Raw genomic sequence first — 23,964 nt, 5'->3', positions numbered from 1 at the left:
AACCTAACCCCACCGATTTAAACCTAACCCCACCGATTTAAACCTAACCCCACCGATTTAAACCTAACCCCACCGATTTAAACCTAACCCCACCGATTTAAACCTAACCCCACCGATTTAAACCTAACCCCACCGATTTAAACCTAACCCCACCGATTTAAACCTAACCCCACCGATTTAAACCTAACCCCACCGATTTAAACCTAACCCCACCGATTTAAACCTAACCCCACCGATTTAAACCTAACCCCACCGATTTAAACCTAACCCCACCGATTTAAACCTAACCCCACCGATTTAAACCTAACCCCACCGATTTAAACCTAACCCCACCGATTTAAACCTAACCCCACCGATTTAAACCTAACCCCACCGATTTAAACCTAACCCCACCGATTTAAACCTAACCCCACCGATTTAAACCTAACCCCACCGATTTAAACCTAACCCCACCGATTTAAACCTAACCCCACCGATTTAAACCTAACCCCACCGATTTAAACCTAACCCCACCGATTTAAACCTAACCCCACCGATTTAAACCTAACCCCACCGATTTAAACCTAACCCCACCGATTTAAACCTAACCCCACCGATTTAAACCTAACCCCACCGATTTAAACCTAACCCCACCGATTTAAACCTAACCCCACCGATTTAAACCTAACCCCACCGATTTAAACCTAACCCCACCGATTTAAACCTAACCCCACCGATTTAAACCTAACCCCACCGATTTAAACCTAACCCCACCGATTTAAACCTAACCCCACCGATTTAAACCTAACCCCACCGATTTAAACCTAACCCCACCGATTTAAACCTAACCCCACCGATTTAAACCTAACCCCACCGATTTAAACCTAACCCCACCGATTTAAACCTAACCCCACCGATTTAAACCTAACCCCACCGATTTAAACCTAACCCCACCGATTTAAACCTAACCCCACCGATTTAAACCTAACCCCACCGATTTAAACCTAACCCCACCGATTTAAACCTAACCCCACCGATTTAAACCTAACCCCACCGATTTAAACCTAACCCCACCGATTTAAACCTAACCCCACCGATTTAAACCTAACCCCACCGATTTAAACCTAACCCCACCGATTTAAACCTAACCCCACCGATTTAAACCTAACCCCACCGATTTAAACCTAACCCCACCGATTTAAACCTAACCCCACCGATTTAAACCTAACCCCACCGATTTAAACCTAACCCCACCGATTTAAACCTAACCCCACCGATTTAAACCTAACCCCACCGATTTAAACCTAACCCCACCGATTTAAACCTAACCCCACCGATTTAAACCTAACCCCACCGATTTAAACCTAACCCCACCGATTTAAACCTAACCCCACCGATTTAAACCTAACCCCACCGATTTAAACCTAACCCCACCGATTTAAACCTAACCCCACCGATTTAAACCTAACCCCACCGATTTAAACCTAACCCCACCGATTTAAACCTAACCCCACCGATTTAAACCTAACCCCACCGATTTAAACCTAACCCCACCGATTTAAACCTAACCCCACCGATTTAAACCTAACCCCACCGATTTAAACCTAACCCCACCGATTTAAACCTAACCCCACCGATTTAAACCTAACCCCACCGATTTAAACCTAACCCCACCGATTTAAACCTAACCCCACCGATTTAAACCTAACCCCACCGATTTAAACCTAACCCCACCGATTTAAACCTAACCCCACCGATTTAAACCTAACCCCACCGATTTAAACCTAACCCCACCGATTTAAACCTAACCCCACCGATTTAAACCTAACCCCACCGATTTAAACCTAACCCCACCGATTTAAACCTAACCCCACCGATTTAAACCTAACCCCACCGATTTAAACCTAACCCCACCGATTTAAACCTAACCCCACCGATTTAAACCTAACCCCACCGATTTAAACCTAACCCCACCGATTTAAACCTAACCCCACCGATTTAAACCTAACCCCACCGATTTAAACCTAACCCCACCGATTTAAACCTAACCCCACCGATTTAAACCTAACCCCACCGATTTAAACCTAACCCCACCGATTTAAACCTAACCCCACCGATTTAAACCTAACCCCACCGATTTAAACCTAACCCCACCGATTTAAACCTAACCCCACCGATTTAAACCTAACCCCACCGATTTAAACCTAACCCCACCGATTTAAACCTAACCCCACCGATTTAAACCTAACCCCACCGATTTAAACCTAACCCCACCGATTTAAACCTAACCCCACCGATTTAAACCTAACCCCACCGATTTAAACCTAACCCCACCGATTTAAACCTAACCCCACCGATTTAAACCTAACCCCACCGATTTAAACCTAACCCCACCGATTTAAACCTAACCCCACCGATTTAAACCTAACCCCACCGATTTAAACCTAACCCCACCGATTTAAACCTAACCCCACCGATTTAAACCTAACCCCACCGATTTAAACCTAACCCCACCGATTTAAACCTAACCCCACCGATTTAAACCTAACCCCACCGATTTAAACCTAACCCCACCGATTTAAACCTAACCCCACCGATTTAAACCTAACCCCACCGATTTAAACCTAACCCCACCGATTTAAACCTAACCCCACCGATTTAAACCTAACCCCACCGATTTAAACCTAACCCCACCGATTTAAACCTAACCCCACCGATTTAAACCTAACCCCACCGATTTAAACCTAACCCCACCGATTTAAACCTAACCCCACCGATTTAAACCTAACCCCACCGATTTAAACCTAACCCCACCGATTTAAACCTAACCCCACCGATTTAAACCTAACCCCACCGATTTAAACCTAACCCCACCGATTTAAACCTAACCCCACCGATTTAAACCTAACCCCACCGATTTAAACCTAACCCCACCGATTTAAACCTAACCCCACCGATTTAAACCTAACCCCACCGATTTAAACCTAACCCCACCGATTTAAACCTAACCCCACCGATTTAAACCTAACCCCACCGATTTAAACCTAACCCCACCGATTTAAACCTAACCCCACCGATTTAAACCTAACCCCACCGATTTAAACCTAACCCCACCGATTTAAACCTAACCCCACCGATTTAAACCTAACCCCACCGATTTAAACCTAACCCCACCGATTTAAACCTAACCCCACCGATTTAAACCTAACCCCACCGATTTAAACCTAACCCCACCGATTTAAACCTAACCCCACCGATTTAAACCTAACCCCACCGATTTAAACCTAACCCCACCGATTTAAACCTAACCCCACCGATTTAAACCTAACCCCACCGATTTAAACCTAACCCCACCGATTTAAACCTAACCCCACCGATTTAAACCTAACCCCACCGATTTAAACCTAACCCCACCGATTTAAACCTAACCCCACCGATTTAAACCTAACCCCACCGATTTAAACCTAACCCCACCGATTTAAACCTAACCCCACCGATTTAAACCTAACCCCACCGATTTAAACCTAACCCCACCGATTTAAACCTAACCCCACCGATTTAAACCTAACCCCACCGATTTAAACCTAACCCCACCGATTTAAACCTAACCCCACCGATTTAAACCTAACCCCACCGATTTAAACCTAACCCCACCGATTTAAACCTAACCCCACCGATTTAAACCTAACCCCACCGATTTAAACCTAACCCCACCGATTTAAACCTAACCCCACCGATTTAAACCTAACCCCACCGATTTAAACCTAACCCCACCGATTTAAACCTAACCCCACCGATTTAAACCTAACCCCACCGATTTAAACCTAACCCCACCGATTTAAACCTAACCCCACCGATTTAAACCTAACCCCACCGATTTAAACCTAACCCCACCGATTTAAACCTAACCCCACCGATTTAAACCTAACCCCACCGATTTAAACCTAACCCCACCGATTTAAACCTAACCCCACCGATTTAAACCTAACCCCACCGATTTAAACCTAACCCCACCGATTTAAACCTAACCCCACCGATTTAAACCTAACCCCACCGATTTAAACCTAACCCCACCGATTTAAACCTAACCCCACCGATTTAAACCTAACCCCACCGATTTAAACCTAACCCCACCGATTTAAACCTAACCCCACCGATTTAAACCTAACCCCACCGATTTAAACCTAACCCCACCGATTTAAACCTAACCCCACCGATTTAAACCTAACCCCACCGATTTAAACCTAACCCCACCGATTTAAACCTAACCCCACCGATTTAAACCTAACCCCACCGATTTAAACCTAACCCCACCGATTTAAACCTAACCCCACCGATTTAAACCTAACCCCACCGATTTAAACCTAACCCCACCGATTTAAACCTAACCCCACCGATTTAAACCTAACCCCACCGATTTAAACCTAACCCCACCGATTTAAACCTAACCCCACCGATTTAAACCTAACCCCACCGATTTAAACCTAACCCCACCGATTTAAACCTAACCCCACCGATTTAAACCTAACCCCACCGATTTAAACCTAACCCCACCGATTTAAACCTAACCCCACCGATTTAAACCTAACCCCACCGATTTAAACCTAACCCCACCGATTTAAACCTAACCCCACCGATTTAAACCTAACCCCACCGATTTAAACCTAACCCCACCGATTTAAACCTAACCCCACCGATTTAAACCTAACCCCACCGATTTAAACCTAACCCCACCGATTTAAACCTAACCCCACCGATTTAAACCTAACCCCACCGATTTAAACCTAACCCCACCGATTTAAACCTAACCCCACCGATTTAAACCTAACCCCACCGATTTAAACCTAACCCCACCGATTTAAACCTAACCCCACCGATTTAAACCTAACCCCACCGATTTAAACCTAACCCCACCGATTTAAACCTAACCCCACCGATTTAAACCTAACCCCACCGATTTAAACCTAACCCCACCGATTTAAACCTAACCCCACCGATTTAAACCTAACCCCACCGATTTAAACCTAACCCCACCGATTTAAACCTAACCCCACCGATTTAAACCTAACCCCACCGATTTAAACCTAACCCCACCGATTTAAACCTAACCCCACCGATTTAAACCTAACCCCACCGATTTAAACCTAACCCCACCGATTTAAACCTAACCCCACCGATTTAAACCTAACCCCACCGATTTAAACCTAACCCCACCGATTTAAACCTAACCCCACCGATTTAAACCTAACCCCACCGATTTAAACCTAACCCCACCGATTTAAACCTAACCCCACCGATTTAAACCTAACCCCACCGATTTAAACCTAACCCCACCGATTTAAACCTAACCCCACCGATTTAAACCTAACCCCACCGATTTAAACCTAACCCCACCGATTTAAACCTAACCCCACCGATTTAAACCTAACCCCACCGATTTAAACCTAACCCCACCGATTTAAACCTAACCCCACCGATTTAAACCTAACCCCACCGATTTAAACCTAACCCCACCGATTTAAACCTAACCCCACCGATTTAAACCTAACCCCACCGATTTAAACCTAACCCCACCGATTTAAACCTAACCCCACCGATTTAAACCTAACCCCACCGATTTAAACCTAACCCCACCGATTTAAACCTAACCCCACCGATTTAAACCTAACCCCACCGATTTAAACCTAACCCCACCGATTTAAACCTAACCCCACCGATTTAAACCTAACCCCACCGATTTAAACCTAACCCCACCGATTTAAACCTAACCCCACCGATTTAAACCTAACCCCACCGATTTAAACCTAACCCCACCGATTTAAACCTAACCCCACCGATTTAAACCTAACCCCACCGATTTAAACCTAACCCCACCGATTTAAACCTAACCCCACCGATTTAAACCTAACCCCACCGATTTAAACCTAACCCCACCGATTTAAACCTAACCCCACCGATTTAAACCTAACCCCACCGATTTAAACCTAACCCCACCGATTTAAACCTAACCCCACCGATTTAAACCTAACCCCACCGATTTAAACCTAACCCCACCGATTTAAACCTAACCCCACCGATTTAAACCTAACCCCACCGATTTAAACCTAACCCCACCGATTTAAACCTAACCCCACCGATTTAAACCTAACCCCACCGATTTAAACCTAACCCCACCGATTTAAACCTAACCCCACCGATTTAAACCTAACCCCACCGATTTAAACCTAACCCCACCGATTTAAACCTAACCCCACCGATTTAAACCTAACCCCACCGATTTAAACCTAACCCCACCGATTTAAACCTAACCCCACCGATTTAAACCTAACCCCACCGATTTAAACCTAACCCCACCGATTTAAACCTAACCCCACCGATTTAAACCTAACCCCACCGATTTAAACCTAACCCCACCGATTTAAACCTAACCCCACCGATTTAAACCTAACCCCACCGATTTAAACCTAACCCCACCGATTTAAACCTAACCCCACCGATTTAAACCTAACCCCACCGATTTAAACCTAACCCCACCGATTTAAACCTAACCCCACCGATTTAAACCTAACCCCACCGATTTAAACCTAACCCCACCGATTTAAACCTAACCCCACCGATTTAAACCTAACCCCACCGATTTAAACCTAACCCCACCGATTTAAACCTAACCCCACCGATTTAAACCTAACCCCACCGATTTAAACCTAACCCCACCGATTTAAACCTAACCCCACCGATTTAAACCTAACCCCACCGATTTAAACCTAACCCCACCGATTTAAACCTAACCCCACCGATTTAAACCTAACCCCACCGATTTAAACCTAACCCCACCGATTTAAACCTAACCCCACCGATTTAAACCTAACCCCACCGATTTAAACCTAACCCCACCGATTTAAACCTAACCCCACCGATTTAAACCTAACCCCACCGATTTAAACCTAACCCCACCGATTTAAACCTAACCCCACCGATTTAAACCTAACCCCACCGATTTAAACCTAACCCCACCGATTTAAACCTAACCCCACCGATTTAAACCTAACCCCACCGATTTAAACCTAACCCCACCGATTTAAACCTAACCCCACCGATTTAAACCTAACCCCACCGATTTAAACCTAACCCCACCGATTTAAACCTAACCCCACCGATTTAAACCTAACCCCACCGATTTAAACCTAACCCCACCGATTTAAACCTAACCCCACCGATTTAAACCTAACCCCACCGATTTAAACCTAACCCCACCGATTTAAACCTAACCCCACCGATTTAAACCTAACCCCACCGATTTAAACCTAACCCCACCGATTTAAACCTAACCCCACCGATTTAAACCTAACCCCACCGATTTAAACCTAACCCCACCGATTTAAACCTAACCCCACCGATTTAAACCTAACCCCACCGATTTAAACCTAACCCCACCGATTTAAACCTAACCCCACCGATTTAAACCTAACCCCACCGATTTAAACCTAACCCCACCGATTTAAACCTAACCCCACCGATTTAAACCTAACCCCACCGATTTAAACCTAACCCCACCGATTTAAACCTAACCCCACCGATTTAAACCTAACCCCACCGATTTAAACCTAACCCCACCGATTTAAACCTAACCCCACCGATTTAAACCTAACCCCACCGATTTAAACCTAACCCCACCGATTTAAACCTAACCCCACCGATTTAAACCTAACCCCACCGATTTAAACCTAACCCCACCGATTTAAACCTAACCCCACCGATTTAAACCTAACCCCACCGATTTAAACCTAACCCCACCGATTTAAACCTAACCCCACCGATTTAAACCTAACCCCACCGATTTAAACCTAACCCCACCGATTTAAACCTAACCCCACCGATTTAAACCTAACCCCACCGATTTAAACCTAACCCCACCGATTTAAACCTAACCCCACCGATTTAAACCTAACCCCACCGATTTAAACCTAACCCCACCGATTTAAACCTAACCCCACCGATTTAAACCTAACCCCACCGATTTAAACCTAACCCCACCGATTTAAACCTAACCCCACCGATTTAAACCTAACCCCACCGATTTAAACCTAACCCCACCGATTTAAACCTAACCCCACCGATTTAAACCTAACCCCACCGATTTAAACCTAACCCCACCGATTTAAACCTAACCCCACCGATTTAAACCTAACCCCACCGATTTAAACCTAACCCCACCGATTTAAACCTAACCCCACCGATTTAAACCTAACCCCACCGATTTAAACCTAACCCCACCGATTTAAACCTAACCCCACCGATTTAAACCTAACCCCACCGATTTAAACCTAACCCCACCGATTTAAACCTAACCCCACCGATTTAAACCTAACCCCACCGATTTAAACCTAACCCCACCGATTTAAACCTAACCCCACCGATTTAAACCTAACCCCACCGATTTAAACCTAACCCCACCGATTTAAACCTAACCCCACCGATTTAAACCTAACCCCACCGATTTAAACCTAACCCCACCGATTTAAACCTAACCCCACCGATTTAAACCTAACCCCACCGATTTAAACCTAACCCCACCGATTTAAACCTAACCCCACCGATTTAAACCTAACCCCACCGATTTAAACCTAACCCCACCGATTTAAACCTAACCCCACCGATTTAAACCTAACCCCACCGATTTAAACCTAACCCCACCGATTTAAACCTAACCCCACCGATTTAAACCTAACCCCACCGATTTAAACCTAACCCCACCGATTTAAACCTAACCCCACCGATTTAAACCTAACCCCACCGATTTAAACCTAACCCCACCGATTTAAACCTAACCCCACCGATTTAAACCTAACCCCACCGATTTAAACCTAACCCCACCGATTTAAACCTAACCCCACCGATTTAAACCTAACCCCACCGATTTAAACCTAACCCCACCGATTTAAACCTAACCCCACCGATTTAAACCTAACCCCACCGATTTAAACCTAACCCCACCGATTTAAACCTAACCCCACCGATTTAAACCTAACCCCACCGATTTAAACCTAACCCCACCGATTTAAACCTAACCCCACCGATTTAAACCTAACCCCACCGATTTAAACCTAACCCCACCGATTTAAACCTAACCCCACCGATTTAAACCTAACCCCACCGATTTAAACCTAACCCCACCGATTTAAACCTAACCCCACCGATTTAAACCTAACCCCACCGATTTAAACCTAACCCCACCGATTTAAACCTAACCCCACCGATTTAAACCTAACCCCACCGATTTAAACCTAACCCCACCGATTTAAACCTAACCCCACCGATTTAAACCTAACCCCACCGATTTAAACCTAACCCCACCGATTTAAACCTAACCCCACCGATTTAAACCTAACCCCACCGATTTAAACCTAACCCCACCGATTTAAACCTAACCCCACCGATTTAAACCTAACCCCACCGATTTAAACCTAACCCCACCGATTTAAACCTAACCCCACCGATTTAAACCTAACCCCACCGATTTAAACCTAACCCCACCGATTTAAACCTAACCCCACCGATTTAAACCTAACCCCACCGATTTAAACCTAACCCCACCGATTTAAACCTAACCCCACCGATTTAAACCTAACCCCACCGATTTAAACCTAACCCCACCGATTTAAACCTAACCCCACCGATTTAAACCTAACCCCACCGATTTAAACCTAACCCCACCGATTTAAACCTAACCCCACCGATTTAAACCTAACCCCACCGATTTAAACCTAACCCCACCGATTTAAACCTAACCCCACCGATTTAAACCTAACCCCACCGATTTAAACCTAACCCCACCGATTTAAACCTAACCCCACCGATTTAAACCTAACCCCACCGATTTAAACCTAACCCCACCGATTTAAACCTAACCCCACCGATTTAAACCTAACCCCACCGATTTAAACCTAACCCCACCGATTTAAACCTAACCCCACCGATTTAAACCTAACCCCACCGATTTAAACCTAACCCCACCGATTTAAACCTAACCCCACCGATTTAAACCTAACCCCACCGATTTAAACCTAACCCCACCGATTTAAACCTAACCCCACCGATTTAAACCTAACCCCACCGATTTAAACCTAACCCCACCGATTTAAACCTAACCCCACCGATTTAAACCTAACCCCACCGATTTAAACCTAACCCCACCGATTTAAACCTAACCCCACCGATTTAAACCTAACCCCACCGATTTAAACCTAACCCCACCGATTTAAACCTAACCCCACCGATTTAAACCTAACCCCACCGATTTAAACCTAACCCCACCGATTTAAACCTAACCCCACCGATTTAAACCTAACCCCACCGATTTAAACCTAACCCCACCGATTTAAACCTAACCCCACCGATTTAAACCTAACCCCACCGATTTAAACCTAACCCCACCGATTTAAACCTAACCCCACCGATTTAAACCTAACCCCACCGATTTAAACCTAACCCCACCGATTTAAACCTAACCCCACCGATTTAAACCTAACCCCACCGATTTAAACCTAACCCCACCGATTTAAACCTAACCCCACCGATTTAAACCTAACCCCACCGATTTAAACCTAACCCCACCGATTTAAACCTAACCCCACCGATTTAAACCTAACCCCACCGATTTAAACCTAACCCCACCGATTTAAACCTAACCCCACCGATTTAAACCTAACCCCACCGATTTAAACCTAACCCCACCGATTTAAACCTAACCCCACCGATTTAAACCTAACCCCACCGATTTAAACCTAACCCCACCGATTTAAACCTAACCCCACCGATTTAAACCTAACCCCACCGATTTAAACCTAACCCCACCGATTTAAACCTAACCCCACCGATTTAAACCTAACCCCACCGATTTAAACCTAACCCCACCGATTTAAACCTAACCCCACCGATTTAAACCTAACCCCACCGATTTAAACCTAACCCCACCGATTTAAACCTAACCCCACCGATTTAAACCTAACCCCACCGATTTAAACCTAACCCCACCGATTTAAACCTAACCCCACCGATTTAAACCTAACCCCACCGATTTAAACCTAACCCCACCGATTTAAACCTAACCCCACCGATTTAAACCTAACCCCACCGATTTAAACCTAACCCCACCGATTTAAACCTAACCCCACCGATTTAAACCTAACCCCACCGATTTAAACCTAACCCCACCGATTTAAACCTAACCCCACCGATTTAAACCTAACCCCACCGATTTAAACCTAACCCCACCGATTTAAACCTAACCCCACCGATTTAAACCTAACCCCACCGATTTAAACCTAACCCCACCGATTTAAACCTAACCCCACCGATTTAAACCTAACCCCACCGATTTAAACCTAACCCCACCGATTTAAACCTAACCCCACCGATTTAAACCTAACCCCACCGATTTAAACCTAACCCCACCGATTTAAACCTAACCCCACCGATTTAAACCTAACCCCACCGATTTAAACCTAACCCCACCGATTTAAACCTAACCCCACCGATTTAAACCTAACCCCACCGATTTAAACCTAACCCCACCGATTTAAACCTAACCCCACCGATTTAAACCTAACCCCACCGATTTAAACCTAACCCCACCGATTTAAACCTAACCCCACCGATTTAAACCTAACCCCACCGATTTAAACCTAACCCCACCGATTTAAACCTAACCCCACCGATTTAAACCTAACCCCACCGATTTAAACCTAACCCCACCGATTTAAACCTAACCCCACCGATTTAAACCTAACCCCACCGCCCGGGCAATATTCGTCTACTTGTATATTTTGTATTGCGAGTCAATATCGCGTTTTATTTAGTGTTCAGCGCCATCTTGTGACATTTTGTAAAATTGAATATGAGAAGTGATAGTAGTAAATGCGCGCTAGTTTAACATTTAAAATATTTAATTAAAAGTGTTTCTTCTACCTTGGCATGTTTCTATCCTAGTTGCACTTTCCGGACTTGGCCGGGAGTCCGCTTTTCTGCTTTAAATGACATTATTGAAAAAATGGTATCCGTGTGGTCACATAGTTAGTTTAAGGTCTGGTCATAAATTAAGAAGATATTCCAGGGAACATCTCAAAAATCAACGGAACAAAATCTGCAGTTATGGTAATATGTAAATAATGGTGTATATGGCAAAGGCCCCTATAAAGAGCATTATGCACATTTATCTATATCTGTGACTAGTTAAAACTAGAAGGTACAGTCAGCAGCGTTTTAAGCTTACTTGAAAAGAGCTAATAGAGAGAAAAGGAGCTGATGTTAAGCAATCACGTAATTTACGTAAACTAAAAAGCATCTAATAAAAAAAAATATGAAAGATTAAAACCGACCAAGGACTTAATTTTTTTATTATGGCTATTTCGTAAAATGCAACTAAGTAGGTATGGTTAAAGTAAATTATACCCAGTGTAACACACACGATCGAAGCTTGCTTACGTTTCTTTGTTTACAGAATGTCGATCGACGTGAGTAGAGCGAGAGTACTCGGGCATAGGGTATACAGATAGACTTTGAATCCAGTTAGCTTAATTCAAGGAAATTATTCAATAAGGTAAATAAAAAATACATGTTCTTAAAATACCCCGAAAATCGGAGACACAGCTTCGCGGAATAATCAGCTGCGCGTAAACTAGACAGGTAGGTACTTACATACTACGGCCGGGCGGCGAAGTTCGTTGACCGCTTCAGTCTTACCATAACTAATTACGAAAATTGTCAGTAATAAAGCTAGATCCATAAGTTGCAATATCCCTTATCGTTCACCGTATCCTTCGCATTACTCAAAGATTTCATCTTCTCTTCGACGATCAAGCGACGAGCAGCTGGTCCACTTCCAAAATTGTCCCGAGGATAAGGGAATCGTGGGATTTGATATTCCCTGAGCACGACAGCGGGAAATACTCTTAGTCTCTACGCGCTTCGTGTTATTTTCTCCACTTAAAATGACAATCGAACACATAGTAAATACATACTCTTTAATTCGAACCATTTCGTAGTACCTACTTTCGCGAAGAATAACTACGACATGACGTATGTTCCCGGTTCGCGGCAATTACAAGAAAAATTGCCCCTGCGCACAATGGTCTCGTGACAGATGCGTGTGGGCGACTAATTGAATTGATTGGCCGGGGGCGGGCGGGCTGCGAGCGGGGCGTGCATTGTGCTCGGCGGGAAGGGTTGAGATGCGGCGCGGTAGAGCAAAGCTATGTAATATCTGTGCTGTGCTGTGCCATGTTTCGGCACAGAGCGGCGCGTACCTACGAAGATACCTAGCGACAAAACTAGGTCATTGAATATATTGCTAACCATTTGTTTTGCGAATTAGGGAATTTAATAATACAAAAATTTAAAAAAATACAAAACAATTGTTCAAAATTCATATCTAGGTAGTGCCGATTCGTGTATCGGCCTCGTGGGTTACTCGGTCGCGGCATGTTTACTAACACTGCAATCGAAAACTTCGCGGATTCGGAAACAAAAGCAAGTGATATTTTTTCGGGAGCGTCAAACGCGTGTGCGCAATTCGATTGTTATCGGGTCACTAGTAGGAATGTGAAAAAAAAATCGATTATGGAAAAAATCGATTAAAAATCGATTTTTTAAAAGTAAAAATCGATTTTTATGAGTGATTTTTTTTAAATTAATAATCGATTAAAAATTGATTTTTATAATTATGCAATAAATGCACTCCGACATTACGTTTTTGTCTTCTGGCTTGGAGCCCGGAACGCCAACTGACAAAGAATACTATCATAGCTCCATAATATTACAATTACGCCATCTGTGCATTCTTTCTGTGCTTTTGCAGTTTAGATGATTCATTTAATTAAAAAAATCTCTAGATGGAGTTAGTTGATGAACAGTATTTTACCGACATTCGGTTGATATGTTATTCATTATTCGTTGCTGAAACTTCATTTTTCAAACTTGATTGGTAAAAACTTTTATTTGTGTTGATTATATAAGAACTTACTGTTTCTGTTTCATGAATATCTTTTTTAATGAATAAATCTATTGATATTATGTATACAGGGTGACATTTAAAACAACTGCATCCTTTTAAACATAGACTATACCATGCTTCTGAGCCGTTTGAGCCTATTTTTTATTTAAATTAAACGTCATCTTTTTCACATTTAAAAAACCCTTTAAAACTACGTCACACGCTTTATTAATACTACAAAAAAAAAACTAAACATGTAAATAAATGTCTGAAAAATAAATTATTTTTCTAGTATCAAGATCAAGTCAAGATTCACAGTGCGAAATGGTTACTAACCCTTTACGCTATCTACTGAACTCCGCATGGCCATAGCGTATTGCGACATTCAACCTAAATTCCATTACATTGAGATTAAAATCCTATCAAATTGCACGATAGCAATTATTTTTTTTTTCGTAGTTTATATATTTAATTATGAACCGATATTTTTCTTTAAACGTTTTTAAATATCCTTTAGATGAGTACACTTAACAGTTAAATTTATGCAGTTGAATTTAAAGTCACCCTGTATAGCGTTTATTTTGACATTAATTGAAAAATTAGGAAAAAATCTATTAATATAATAAAATCGATTATTTTCTTAAGAAAAATCGATTATTTATTAATCGATTTTTCATACTTAAAAAATAAATCGATTAGATAAAAATCGATTTTTTGTCAGCAATGTCACATCCCTAGTCACTAGGCCAACTCGTGTCAGGTGCCGGCGGGATCGCGGTTGCGGTCGGGGATCGGGGTGGGACTTTCCGTGCAATTTGATAGGATTTTAATCTCAATGTAATGAAATTTAGGTTGAATATCGCAATGCACTATGGCCATGCGGAGTTCAGGTAGATAGCGTAAACGGTTAGTAACCATTTCGCACTGTAAATCTTGACTTGATCTTGATACTAGAAAAATAATTTATTTTTCAGACATTTATTTACATGTTTAGTTTTAATTTCTTTTTGTAGTATTAGTCTTTAATAAAGCGTGTAACGTAGTTTTTGAGGGTTTTTTAAATGTGAAAATGATGACGTTTAATTTAAATAAAAATAGGCTCGAACGGCTCAGAAGCATGGGTATAGTCTATGTTTAAAAGGATGCAGTTGTTTTAAATCACCTGTATAATACATTTTTCTTTTATTAAAAAATAAATTAAAAGCTTGGTTGTTAAATAATGTTTTTTTTATAATTTGATTGAATATTTTGATCACTGCACAAATTAAGCATAAAAACTTAGATTAGATTATAAACAATATTTCATGTAAGTAATGTTATGTTTTGAAAGAACTTTTAAATCTGTATAATTTTTTATATAAGTAGGCACGTTAGTATTTTTAATACTTAAAATTACTGCATGCCTGAAGGGGTAAACTGTGCAAACTGTTAAATGTTTTTCCATCTACATGTCTTCCAAGTTATACAATAAACATTTTGAGTTTGAGTTTACGAATTTGCGGGCAAAGTATCCAAGGTCTTTGGGAGTACTGAGAAGAACAAGAATATAGTAGGTACCTTTCACCTAGGGTTGCCAACTTTTTTTTACAAAAAAAAAAATAAAAATTGTTTGAATGGGAAAGAAATAAAGTATTTGGAAAATAAAAAAGTATTTTTCAAATTTAATGGTTTATTGCCTTAAAAAAAGTATTTTTGTGTGCTTTTAGCCTATGCTAACAATTTCTTGCCTTTAAATGTTTCGAAGGTTGTTTGACAATCAAAATTTAAATAAATAAATAATTAGTTTTTTATTAAATTTAATAACGCCCTATTTCTCTCTTCTCGCCACTTCTGATTCATTACAGAAAAACTCTCTCAATGAAAGCTGAATTGGAGGGAACGGACAGTAAATAAGAATTTTTTTTTTACATTTGGTGAGTTATCAGATGAATTTTTAAGTAATTATAAATAGTTTCCATCATCTGGTTTAACTTATATGTACAGTTAAATAGTTGTACTTATAAATACTTACCCATAATGAGTGTTTTGTTTTACGCACCACAGTAAAAGTTGGAAATAAAGTATTTTCGCATACTTTATTTGTATGCTAAAGTATAATGTATTATTACCAAAAATAAAGTAGGATACGTTATTGTAAAGTATGGTTGGCAACCCTACTTTCTTCCAGCAAAAATACTGTTTAGGTAGGTACATAGGATTTGCGCAAAACAACAATATCCGTGAGCGAAGCCGCGGGCAACAACTAGTACCTAAATAAATTGACTGCAAACCATACCACATATCAAAGTTTAAAAACAAATTATAATTGTTATTGAGATGTCAATGTCACAGACATCGGGTTATTCGTACACTTGTCTTGTCATTGTCAAAATATCAATTGTCATGTCATTGCTACGTCACGGGTGCGATGCAGACGTAGATAAAATTAAATACTAAAAAATAGCTGTATCAATTTTCCTTCAGATAAATCGCAGTGACGGAGTCGCTTCTCTGCGGCTGTTGCGTTATTCTCAGTCATCTATAATGTAATCGAAATGACGAATAGCAAAGAGCGTATAGGGCGGTGAGCGACATGTCTATTGAGTACGTGCCGGTGAGTGAGGGCGAGCAAGATGAGCCCATCGAGCTGCCGACAGAAGAGGACGGTTCGCTATTGCTGAGCACGGTGGCGGCGCAGTTCTCGGGCGCCAGCGGCCTCAAGTACCGCGCGGGCGGTCGACTGCGCGGCGTGCGGTTGGTTGACGAGCGCCTGTCTCCACCGGCCGAGGGCTGGGCCGCTCACCGCTACTGGTGCGCCTTTCCGCGGTCCTCACCCGCGCCTGAACCTCGGCCGCGCTGCTCGGACCTCATTGTACTCGGCTTACCCTGGAAGACAGCCGAGGATGCCGTTCGTGACTATTTCTCTACGTTCGGAGAATTACTCATGGTGCAGGTGAAACGAGACGCCAAGACCGGGCTGTCCAAAGGTTTCGGGTTCATCAAGTTCGCGGAATACGAGGCGCAAACGCGCGCGTTAGGCCGGCGCCACATGATAGACGGACGGTGGTGCGACGTGCGCATCCCTAACGGCAAAGACGGCGGGGCGGCGGCGCACCGCAAGGTGTTTGTGGGCCGCTGCACCGAGAGCCTGACAGCAGACGATCTGCGCGAGTATTTTGGTGCGTTTGGACAGGTAACTGACGTATTCGTTCCACGGCCATTCCGCGCGTTTAGCTTCGTGACTTTCCTAGATGCTGAGGTGGCACAGTCGCTGTGCGGACAGGACCACATCATCAAGGGCGTGTCAGTGAACATCTCGACAGCGTCACCGAAGCGCGAGCGCGGTCGCGGCTCGTTGCTGGGCTGGGGGTTGCTGGAAGGTGCGCCTCGCGTGCTGTGGCCGCCTGCGGACTGGCCGCCGCCTGCGCAGCCGCCACCGCCGCCCCTCGATACCAAGCTCTACCTCAAGTACGAGTGAACTCGCTCATACCTGTCTTGTTGATCACTATCAAATTTTATAAGAAGCTAAATGTGTAAATAATATAATATAGTATGAAGTTATCTAACCGCATTTTGGTTCCAAAGCCTCATTGTGCCTATGAAGTGTTATTATGATTAAAGACATTTAGTGTAGTGCTGCCCATTTTAGTAATAATGCCCACTCACTGTTTTAGTTCCCTGGTGAGTAAAGCAATGAGATAATTCTAGTTCATCCACTTTGACCCGGTAGACACATTGACTAAACAGTGTCATTTGTACCAGTGGTACAGTGGTCCAGTCCATGTCTTGTCTAAGTCTCTCTCAGTCATGTCTAAAGTCAACTTATACATTAAGAGTAATCAACACTGATATTAGTTAATATCTAAGGGTTATATTGTGAGGTGGGCTATTCATAGAAACAAATGACACAGCAATCAGCTAGTCATTAATCAGATTTATAAAGAAAATTTAAAAATGCAAGAAAATTCTGAATTATATATAATATATTTTTATTAACAAATAAATTATATCTACATACTACTTTTTTACCTTATTTTAAACAACAACAACTAAATAAGCTACAAAATCCTTCACTCAGACAATTGAAACTAGTAAAAAGTTAAAAATATTACAATGGAACCATACATAATTATCTTAACAGGCTGAAGAGGACTAACTGCTGCTTTTAAAGCATTATTTTTATTTCATAACTCACTTTGTGTGACATTGCAGATAGACAAGTAATATTATTTCTATTTAGATGTCAGCCCCTACTTTCCAACTTACATTATGGAATTAAAAGTATGTACTTCCCTTTCCAATATTTGAACTTGGAGAAACCAAGGGCGCTCTAAAAAAAGGCCTAGTTTGTGATGTATATATGTTTTTGATTTTATTTTGAAACTATTTAGATATTTCCATCAGAAAGTAGGTATACATATTAAATTGAAAAGAAAATAAAAAGTATATTTTTGAATCTTATTTTTATTCCTTTCCAAGTCAATTTCAAGAAGCTGTTGATAATTGTTAAGTACCTACCAATTTATGTGGTTCTTTTTTATCCGACCTTGAAAGCTGACCGTTAGGTCACATACAAATTTTGGCCTAGTAGTTTTGATACTTAGACAATATAATTTTGTGTGTAAGATAGAGAGAAAGGTAAAATGTATGTCTTAGGAATTTACGTGAATAAGCCCACAAACCGCCCAAACAGGGTTCTTATCACGAACCTTGACATGTCGTATAATCTTTCTTTGTCTGACTTCGGTTAATCTCAAAGGAAGACGAGACATTGCTTCTTCAACATTTGTGAATATCCCGCAGGAGCGACGACTTTGTTACGGAGCCCTGCGAACCTTTGAGAAGTGAAACCCTAAATACACATTATTACGCTTTCTTATGTCATCGATAGCCCGGGGTGTACGCGGCTTAACCCTACTAATTTTCTATCGTCTAAACGGCCATTGATAATGTAGGTACCTACATATATATAAACAAAACATCTAGTAATCGTACTTAACATGAAATAAAAAAATATGCGAACCAAAATTTATTTTGGCCTAGCGGCAGTTATGGATTACGATTTCCATAAATTTTTGCATTAAATAGAAAAGTTGTATGGAAAGAACGCCATTTTGCAGTTATTTTTCAAAGAACTGCCACGTATTTACATATGTACTCTTTGGAACAGGGAACATGGCAATAAACCTTTTCTAATGGGTCACTTTTTGTGCAAAACAACGATGTCAAAGTGATGTTATTTTTTAATAAATTATAGATAGACCTTAATTAAACCAAGAAGACAAATTAATACCTAAACTAGGTGTATTAATACAAAATCCGTCATAATGTACAGTTTCTACCGTTTATTTTAGTAAAACATCGCATCTTAAGAGGCTACAGAAGTATAACTAATATATGAACGTCTCTTTATCGTAAATACTTGGCCGCCCAGTCCACGCGCGAGGCGCCACTTCCCACCGTAGTAGCTTCTGAAACAATAAATAATTTAATTTTTTTCAAATATTTTAACGTAGGTAACTAGGTATCACTATTTTACCTATTTAAGTGTTCGTCCTAATGTTGGTTTCTATTAAACGCTTCGCCATCAGGGTCATAAGGCCTTTTCTTCTCGTTCGTTTCTAGGTACTTGCCTGGTTAATACTGCAATACTCAATTGAATGATGCGATTAATAATCTCTCTAACAATCTTCCGACATTTTCGCTAAAGCCGGGAACACACCAGTCAACAAACGTTGCATGGTTGGGACGCACGTTTGTTCTTTGTCCAAACAGGAACGGTCGAACAATTTGTTATAAGGTTTATTTTCATAATGCTTTAATCATGCGGCCAATAATTTATTTTATGGTGCGCTAACTTATGATTGTGTAAGTAATCTCATCGTACCATGGTGCGATCGTATAGGAAGCGGGCGAAATAACGAAGTGTCGATGCGAGCGCCCGCCACGTACCGCGCCGCGCCGAGGTAGGCGGCGGCAGCAGGCGGCGGCGCCCCGGGCACGCGCACCCCGGCGCCCCCGACCCGCGCGGCCAACACGCTGCGCCCGCCCGCTGCCGTCACCTGCCGTAGCGGCTCCGGCCGTGCGCCCGGCTCGTGGGTCACCTCACCCCTGACATTACAACTTTTAAATTAGTGCTAATATTATTTTTTTTTCAGGAGAAACGTTTTAAGGTTTTTATAGATTTATATTATGTTTTTCTACCCATACTAATATTAATTTCACATTAGTATGGGTAGTAAACAAAGTGACAAAATATGTGACGTTTATTATACAACTACCCGAACGACTTTGTTCCGTCAAATATGTACTTTCACATTAGGCATAAGTACCAAAATGTGACCATGTCATTCCAAAATATGAAACAAAAAAGGTCATATTTACCTCAATGACCTTGACGCTCCAGTACACAACCATTACTCACGCGATACTTACGCGGGCGATGCCGCAACTGACCAATGAGATTTGGTCGCGCCAATATATTAAAAAAACCAACGAATGGTACAAAGGCACTACTGCCCTCTGGCGAAAATAAACTGAATTTAGTGAATGACTTTGTTCCTACAGGTAGAAATTAGTATTTTAGGCACGTTGGCATATTTAATTCATTTTCGGAAATTTTAGCACTTCGGCCCTTGTCTTACCAGCGATCAGTTTTCAGTCACATTCAAGTCACCACACGCTTCAGGATAGTCAGTTACCACTAATTTATTACAACTGATGCTCGACCTTGTGGAGCAGTAATATATAGAACCACATTCTTCTAGGTCTACCTCCCCCTTTTAGTTCTACCCTCTGCGCGGGAATTGTTAATGGGCATATCCTTATATCTTATGATCGGGAAAGAAAACATTTTCTTTATTATAACATACTTAAAATGTTGAAATGTGTAGGTAAAATACAGGTTTCTAGAAATTCAATTCAGATACGTGTTCATATTTTAAAAATTTTTGTACGTTTGACTTACAACCAAATGGACTTAATGCCAACATTCTTTAACACGTTATAGGTATGTGAATCGTGGCTCCTAGAAGGAAAGATGATTACATAAGTATAGTTACATATACCGGAAAACCTCACAAACCCCAAAATATCAGCAAAGCGATCCCTAAGCGGCAGCGCAGCGGCAGCTGGCGGGGCGGCCGGCGGTGGCAAGAAGGAGGCAGCCGGTGGAACTACCGACACAGTTTCAGAATCTTCTCGCTCGCGGCCGCTTCTTAAAAAATGATATAAAATCTATATAAAAAAGATATTTACGTAACATAAAATAAATTCTCCCTATATGCGATGCACTAGCTAGCCACATGTCCGTTAAAGGCAATAATATTACAATTCCTATGGATGTGTTTGTAAACATATATATATACATGATTGTATCAATCAGCATACCTTCTAGCTCGAGAAGCTGGTGGTGGCAAGATTAAAGCAGCTCCCACGGCAAAATAAGGAAATCTGAAATAGAAACAAATTGAAATTAAGTACACTAGATGTGCGTGCTATTTCAGCCAAGTCAAGGCATATGTCTTCCCCTCTCTAAGTCATTATTTGACCAAAAGTGTGTTATGGATGAGATAAAACGATAAAAATTAGGATTAAAAATCAGCATAATAATTTAGTGGCGGAATTGACAATACGACAATAAAAACAAAATGGGCTCAAGAGTTCCCAATATTTAATCAGGTAAAAGATAACATGAAAATAAGATTGTAGTAAGTATAGATTGATTTTACGTGGGGGAGTGGTAGCCAGAAAGTATTCTCTAGTTCTACTTCACGACAACGATTAGGTACCTAACATTTCGGATGAAAGTGTTTCGATCTCCTCCTCATTTCCTTTCAAATAACATTCCTTGTTACTTTGACTTGATACACATCTCTAAAAAAGGAGCTACCTATAAAATTCAAAAAATTCAAAAATTCAAAATTTTTTATTCATTATTATAGGATATTATTATATCGCTTAATAATTGTCGTATGGTTTAACAACTTGGTTGACGTCAAATAAATTACTTAAAAACTAAGTTTACTGCCGCTTCCAAGGCGTCAGTGCAGAAGAAGCGGTAACAAACTGCACTGCAGCATTTTCTTCAACAACGTCAACTTCACAATATTAAATTATACTTAGAATATTATATGTTAATTAATAGTAAATAAAACTTTAGTTATGAACCTTAGAGCCTGCGGTGCAGTCGGGCGGTCTCTGGGCGGATAGCGGAGCAGCGCCGTAAGCAGCGCAAGCGCGGGCGGCGAGGCGCTCGGGACCACGCGCGCCAGCGGCACGCCGGCCGTCACCGGAAAGCGGAAGCGGAGCGCCTCAGCCAACGCGTAACCCTCGGGCCACTCCTCGCGATCCGGGGTGCCCAGCACAGCGCACACTTTATGTAGCTGGTCGATCTCCGAGTTTCCGGGAAACAAGGGCCTACACGTGTACAGCTCGGCGGCGATACACCCCAGAGCCCACAGATCTATGGGCGCTCCATAGCGGGTGTCATGCAGGAGCACTTCGGGCGCGCGGTACCAACGGGTCGACACGTAGTCCGTGTACGGTGGCCGCGAGCGCACCTCGCGTGCGAGTCCCAGATCCGCAATCTTCACTAACTCTGGTCCAGCACATAATAAATTTTCAGGTTTAAGATCACGATGGAAGAAACCATGACGGTGCATGTGTGTCAGTCCTTGAAGAACTTGATACAGAATGTTACGCAGCACAGGTTCAGGAAACGGGCGTTCTGCGTCACGTATAAGTTGATATAGATTGCCCCTCATATATTCAAACACGAAATATAATGTATCGTTTTCGCGAATGACCTCACGGAGCTTAACTATATTAGCATGATTGAGTTTTTTCAGTGATTTAACTTCTCGCAAATTCATGGCCTCGTCCCACGAATAGTATTTGCGCTTCATACGTTTGATGGCGACCTTCTCGCCAGTGTCGCGGCGCTGCGCCAGCACCACCGAGCCGTAGGTCCCGTCTCCCAGCTGCTGCAGCACTACGTACCGATTCATGGCAGCTCCACTACCTTTTATTATTTTTAACTTCTATGACATAAGGGACTTTCTTTTTAGGAATAAATAAAAATCATAGAGCACTTATACAACACCTCGATAAAACCCTGCCTTGTGATATATCCCTTCCTAACTATGTAACATTCATAGTGTTTGTAATTTTATTTCGCGACAAAACAATAAATAATTCAAATAATTTATACATATTTGTTTCTATTTTGAGGACAATCCAGAAATCGAAGTCATCTAGAGCAAGTATTATTATTTAGTTCATTATTTTATATTGACACCAGGAAAAAGATTTTATATATTAATACTATTTCGTCACAGATAAAATAATGATGATGATAACGTTATCTCTCTATGTAGGAATTACTTTATGAATTAACATAAACAAAGACTGCAACAACCAACAAAACAATATTTTTGTGAGTATTAACGGTTGCTATGGTTTCTGTTTCCATGGAATCCAGCTCATTATTTAGTAATCATTGAATATCTCTTTCTATTTAGCCTTTGTAGGTAATATGCATGACTAAGAAAGAGACAGAATTATTTCAATCAATGTCATTTTTAATCTCAATACCATCAATAAGCCAGAACAGTCGAATGTGGTAATAGCCTTTTCAAAAACTGTTGGCTCTGTCTACTCCATGGGATAAATACGTAATTAATTTGAGCGCTGTGGTTCCCGGCACTTCAGAATAGGACCGCTCCATATGTTTTAGGAATGTGAAAAAAAAATCGATGATGTAAAAAATCGATTTTTTTAAGTAAAAATCGATTTTTTTACGTGATTTTTTTAAAATTAATAATCGATTAAAAATCGATTTTTATAATCATACAGTAAATGCACTCCGACATTACGTTTTTGTCTTCTGGCTTGGAGCCCGGAACGCGAACTGCCAAAGAATACTATCATAGCTACATAATATTACATTAACGCCATCTGTGAATTCTTTCTGTGCTCTTAAAACAGTTTAGATGATTAATTTACTTCATAGACGG

General features: G+C 41.6%; 2 protein-coding genes across 3 annotated transcripts; one reads left to right on the top strand and one right to left on the bottom strand.

Annotated features, from left to right (window-relative positions):
• The first annotated feature begins 16,349 nt into the window (after positions 1-16,349).
• LOC106133307 (TAR DNA-binding protein 43-like) lies at positions 16,350-18,404 on the top strand. Its single transcript, XM_013332995.2, has one exon. It carries the CDS (start codon positions 16,542-16,544, stop codon positions 17,424-17,426), a length of 885 nt encoding a protein of 294 aa, XP_013188449.1. The 5' UTR covers positions 16,350-16,541; the 3' UTR covers positions 17,427-18,404.
• LOC106133306 (serine/threonine-protein kinase ICK) lies at positions 17,949-23,365 on the bottom strand. Of its 2 annotated transcripts, XM_013332993.2 has the most exons (5): positions 22,118-23,362; positions 21,338-21,400; positions 21,033-21,164; positions 19,836-20,059; positions 17,949-19,419 (listed from the first exon to the last, which is right to left on the bottom strand). In XM_013332993.2, the coding sequence occupies exons 1-5, from the start codon at positions 22,954-22,956 to the stop codon at positions 19,358-19,360; spliced, it is 1,320 nt and encodes a 439-aa protein (XP_013188447.1). In that variant the 5' UTR covers positions 22,957-23,362; the 3' UTR covers positions 17,949-19,357. The 2 variants fall into 2 exon arrangements, with proteins under 2 accessions (XP_013188447.1, XP_013188448.1); XM_013332994.2 differs by lacking the exon at positions 19,836-20,059 and having other exon boundaries at positions 22,118-23,365.
• Between the last annotated feature and the right edge of the window lie 599 nt (positions 23,366-23,964).

The sequence above is a fragment of the Amyelois transitella genome, chromosome 11, assembly GCF_032362555.1.
Source record: "Amyelois transitella isolate CPQ chromosome 11, ilAmyTran1.1, whole genome shotgun sequence".
Classification (NCBI taxonomy): domain Eukaryota; kingdom Metazoa; phylum Arthropoda; class Insecta; order Lepidoptera; family Pyralidae; genus Amyelois; species Amyelois transitella.
Note: the sequence above shows the minus strand (reverse complement) of the source record. Positions and strands in the feature narration are given on the sequence as shown.

Bases quoted from the DNA above. Each gene is read 5' to 3' on its own strand.
- LOC106133307 (XM_013332995.2), top strand. From the start codon at position 16,542: ATGTCTATTGAGTACGTGCCGGTGAGTGAGGGCGAGCAAGATGAGCCC.
- LOC106133306 (XM_013332993.2), bottom strand. From the start codon at position 22,956: ATGAATCGGTACGTAGTGCTGCAGCAGCTGGGAGACGGGACCTACGGC. The intron at 21,401-22,117 runs GTTCATAACTAA...TTTCTATTTCAG, and splicing joins ACTGCACCGCAGGCTCTAAG to ATTTCCTTATTTTGCCGTGG. The intron at 20,060-21,032 runs GTTTGTGAGGTT...TTGTAATGTCAG, and splicing joins CGCTTTGCTGATATTTTGGG to GGGTGAGGTGACCCACGAGC.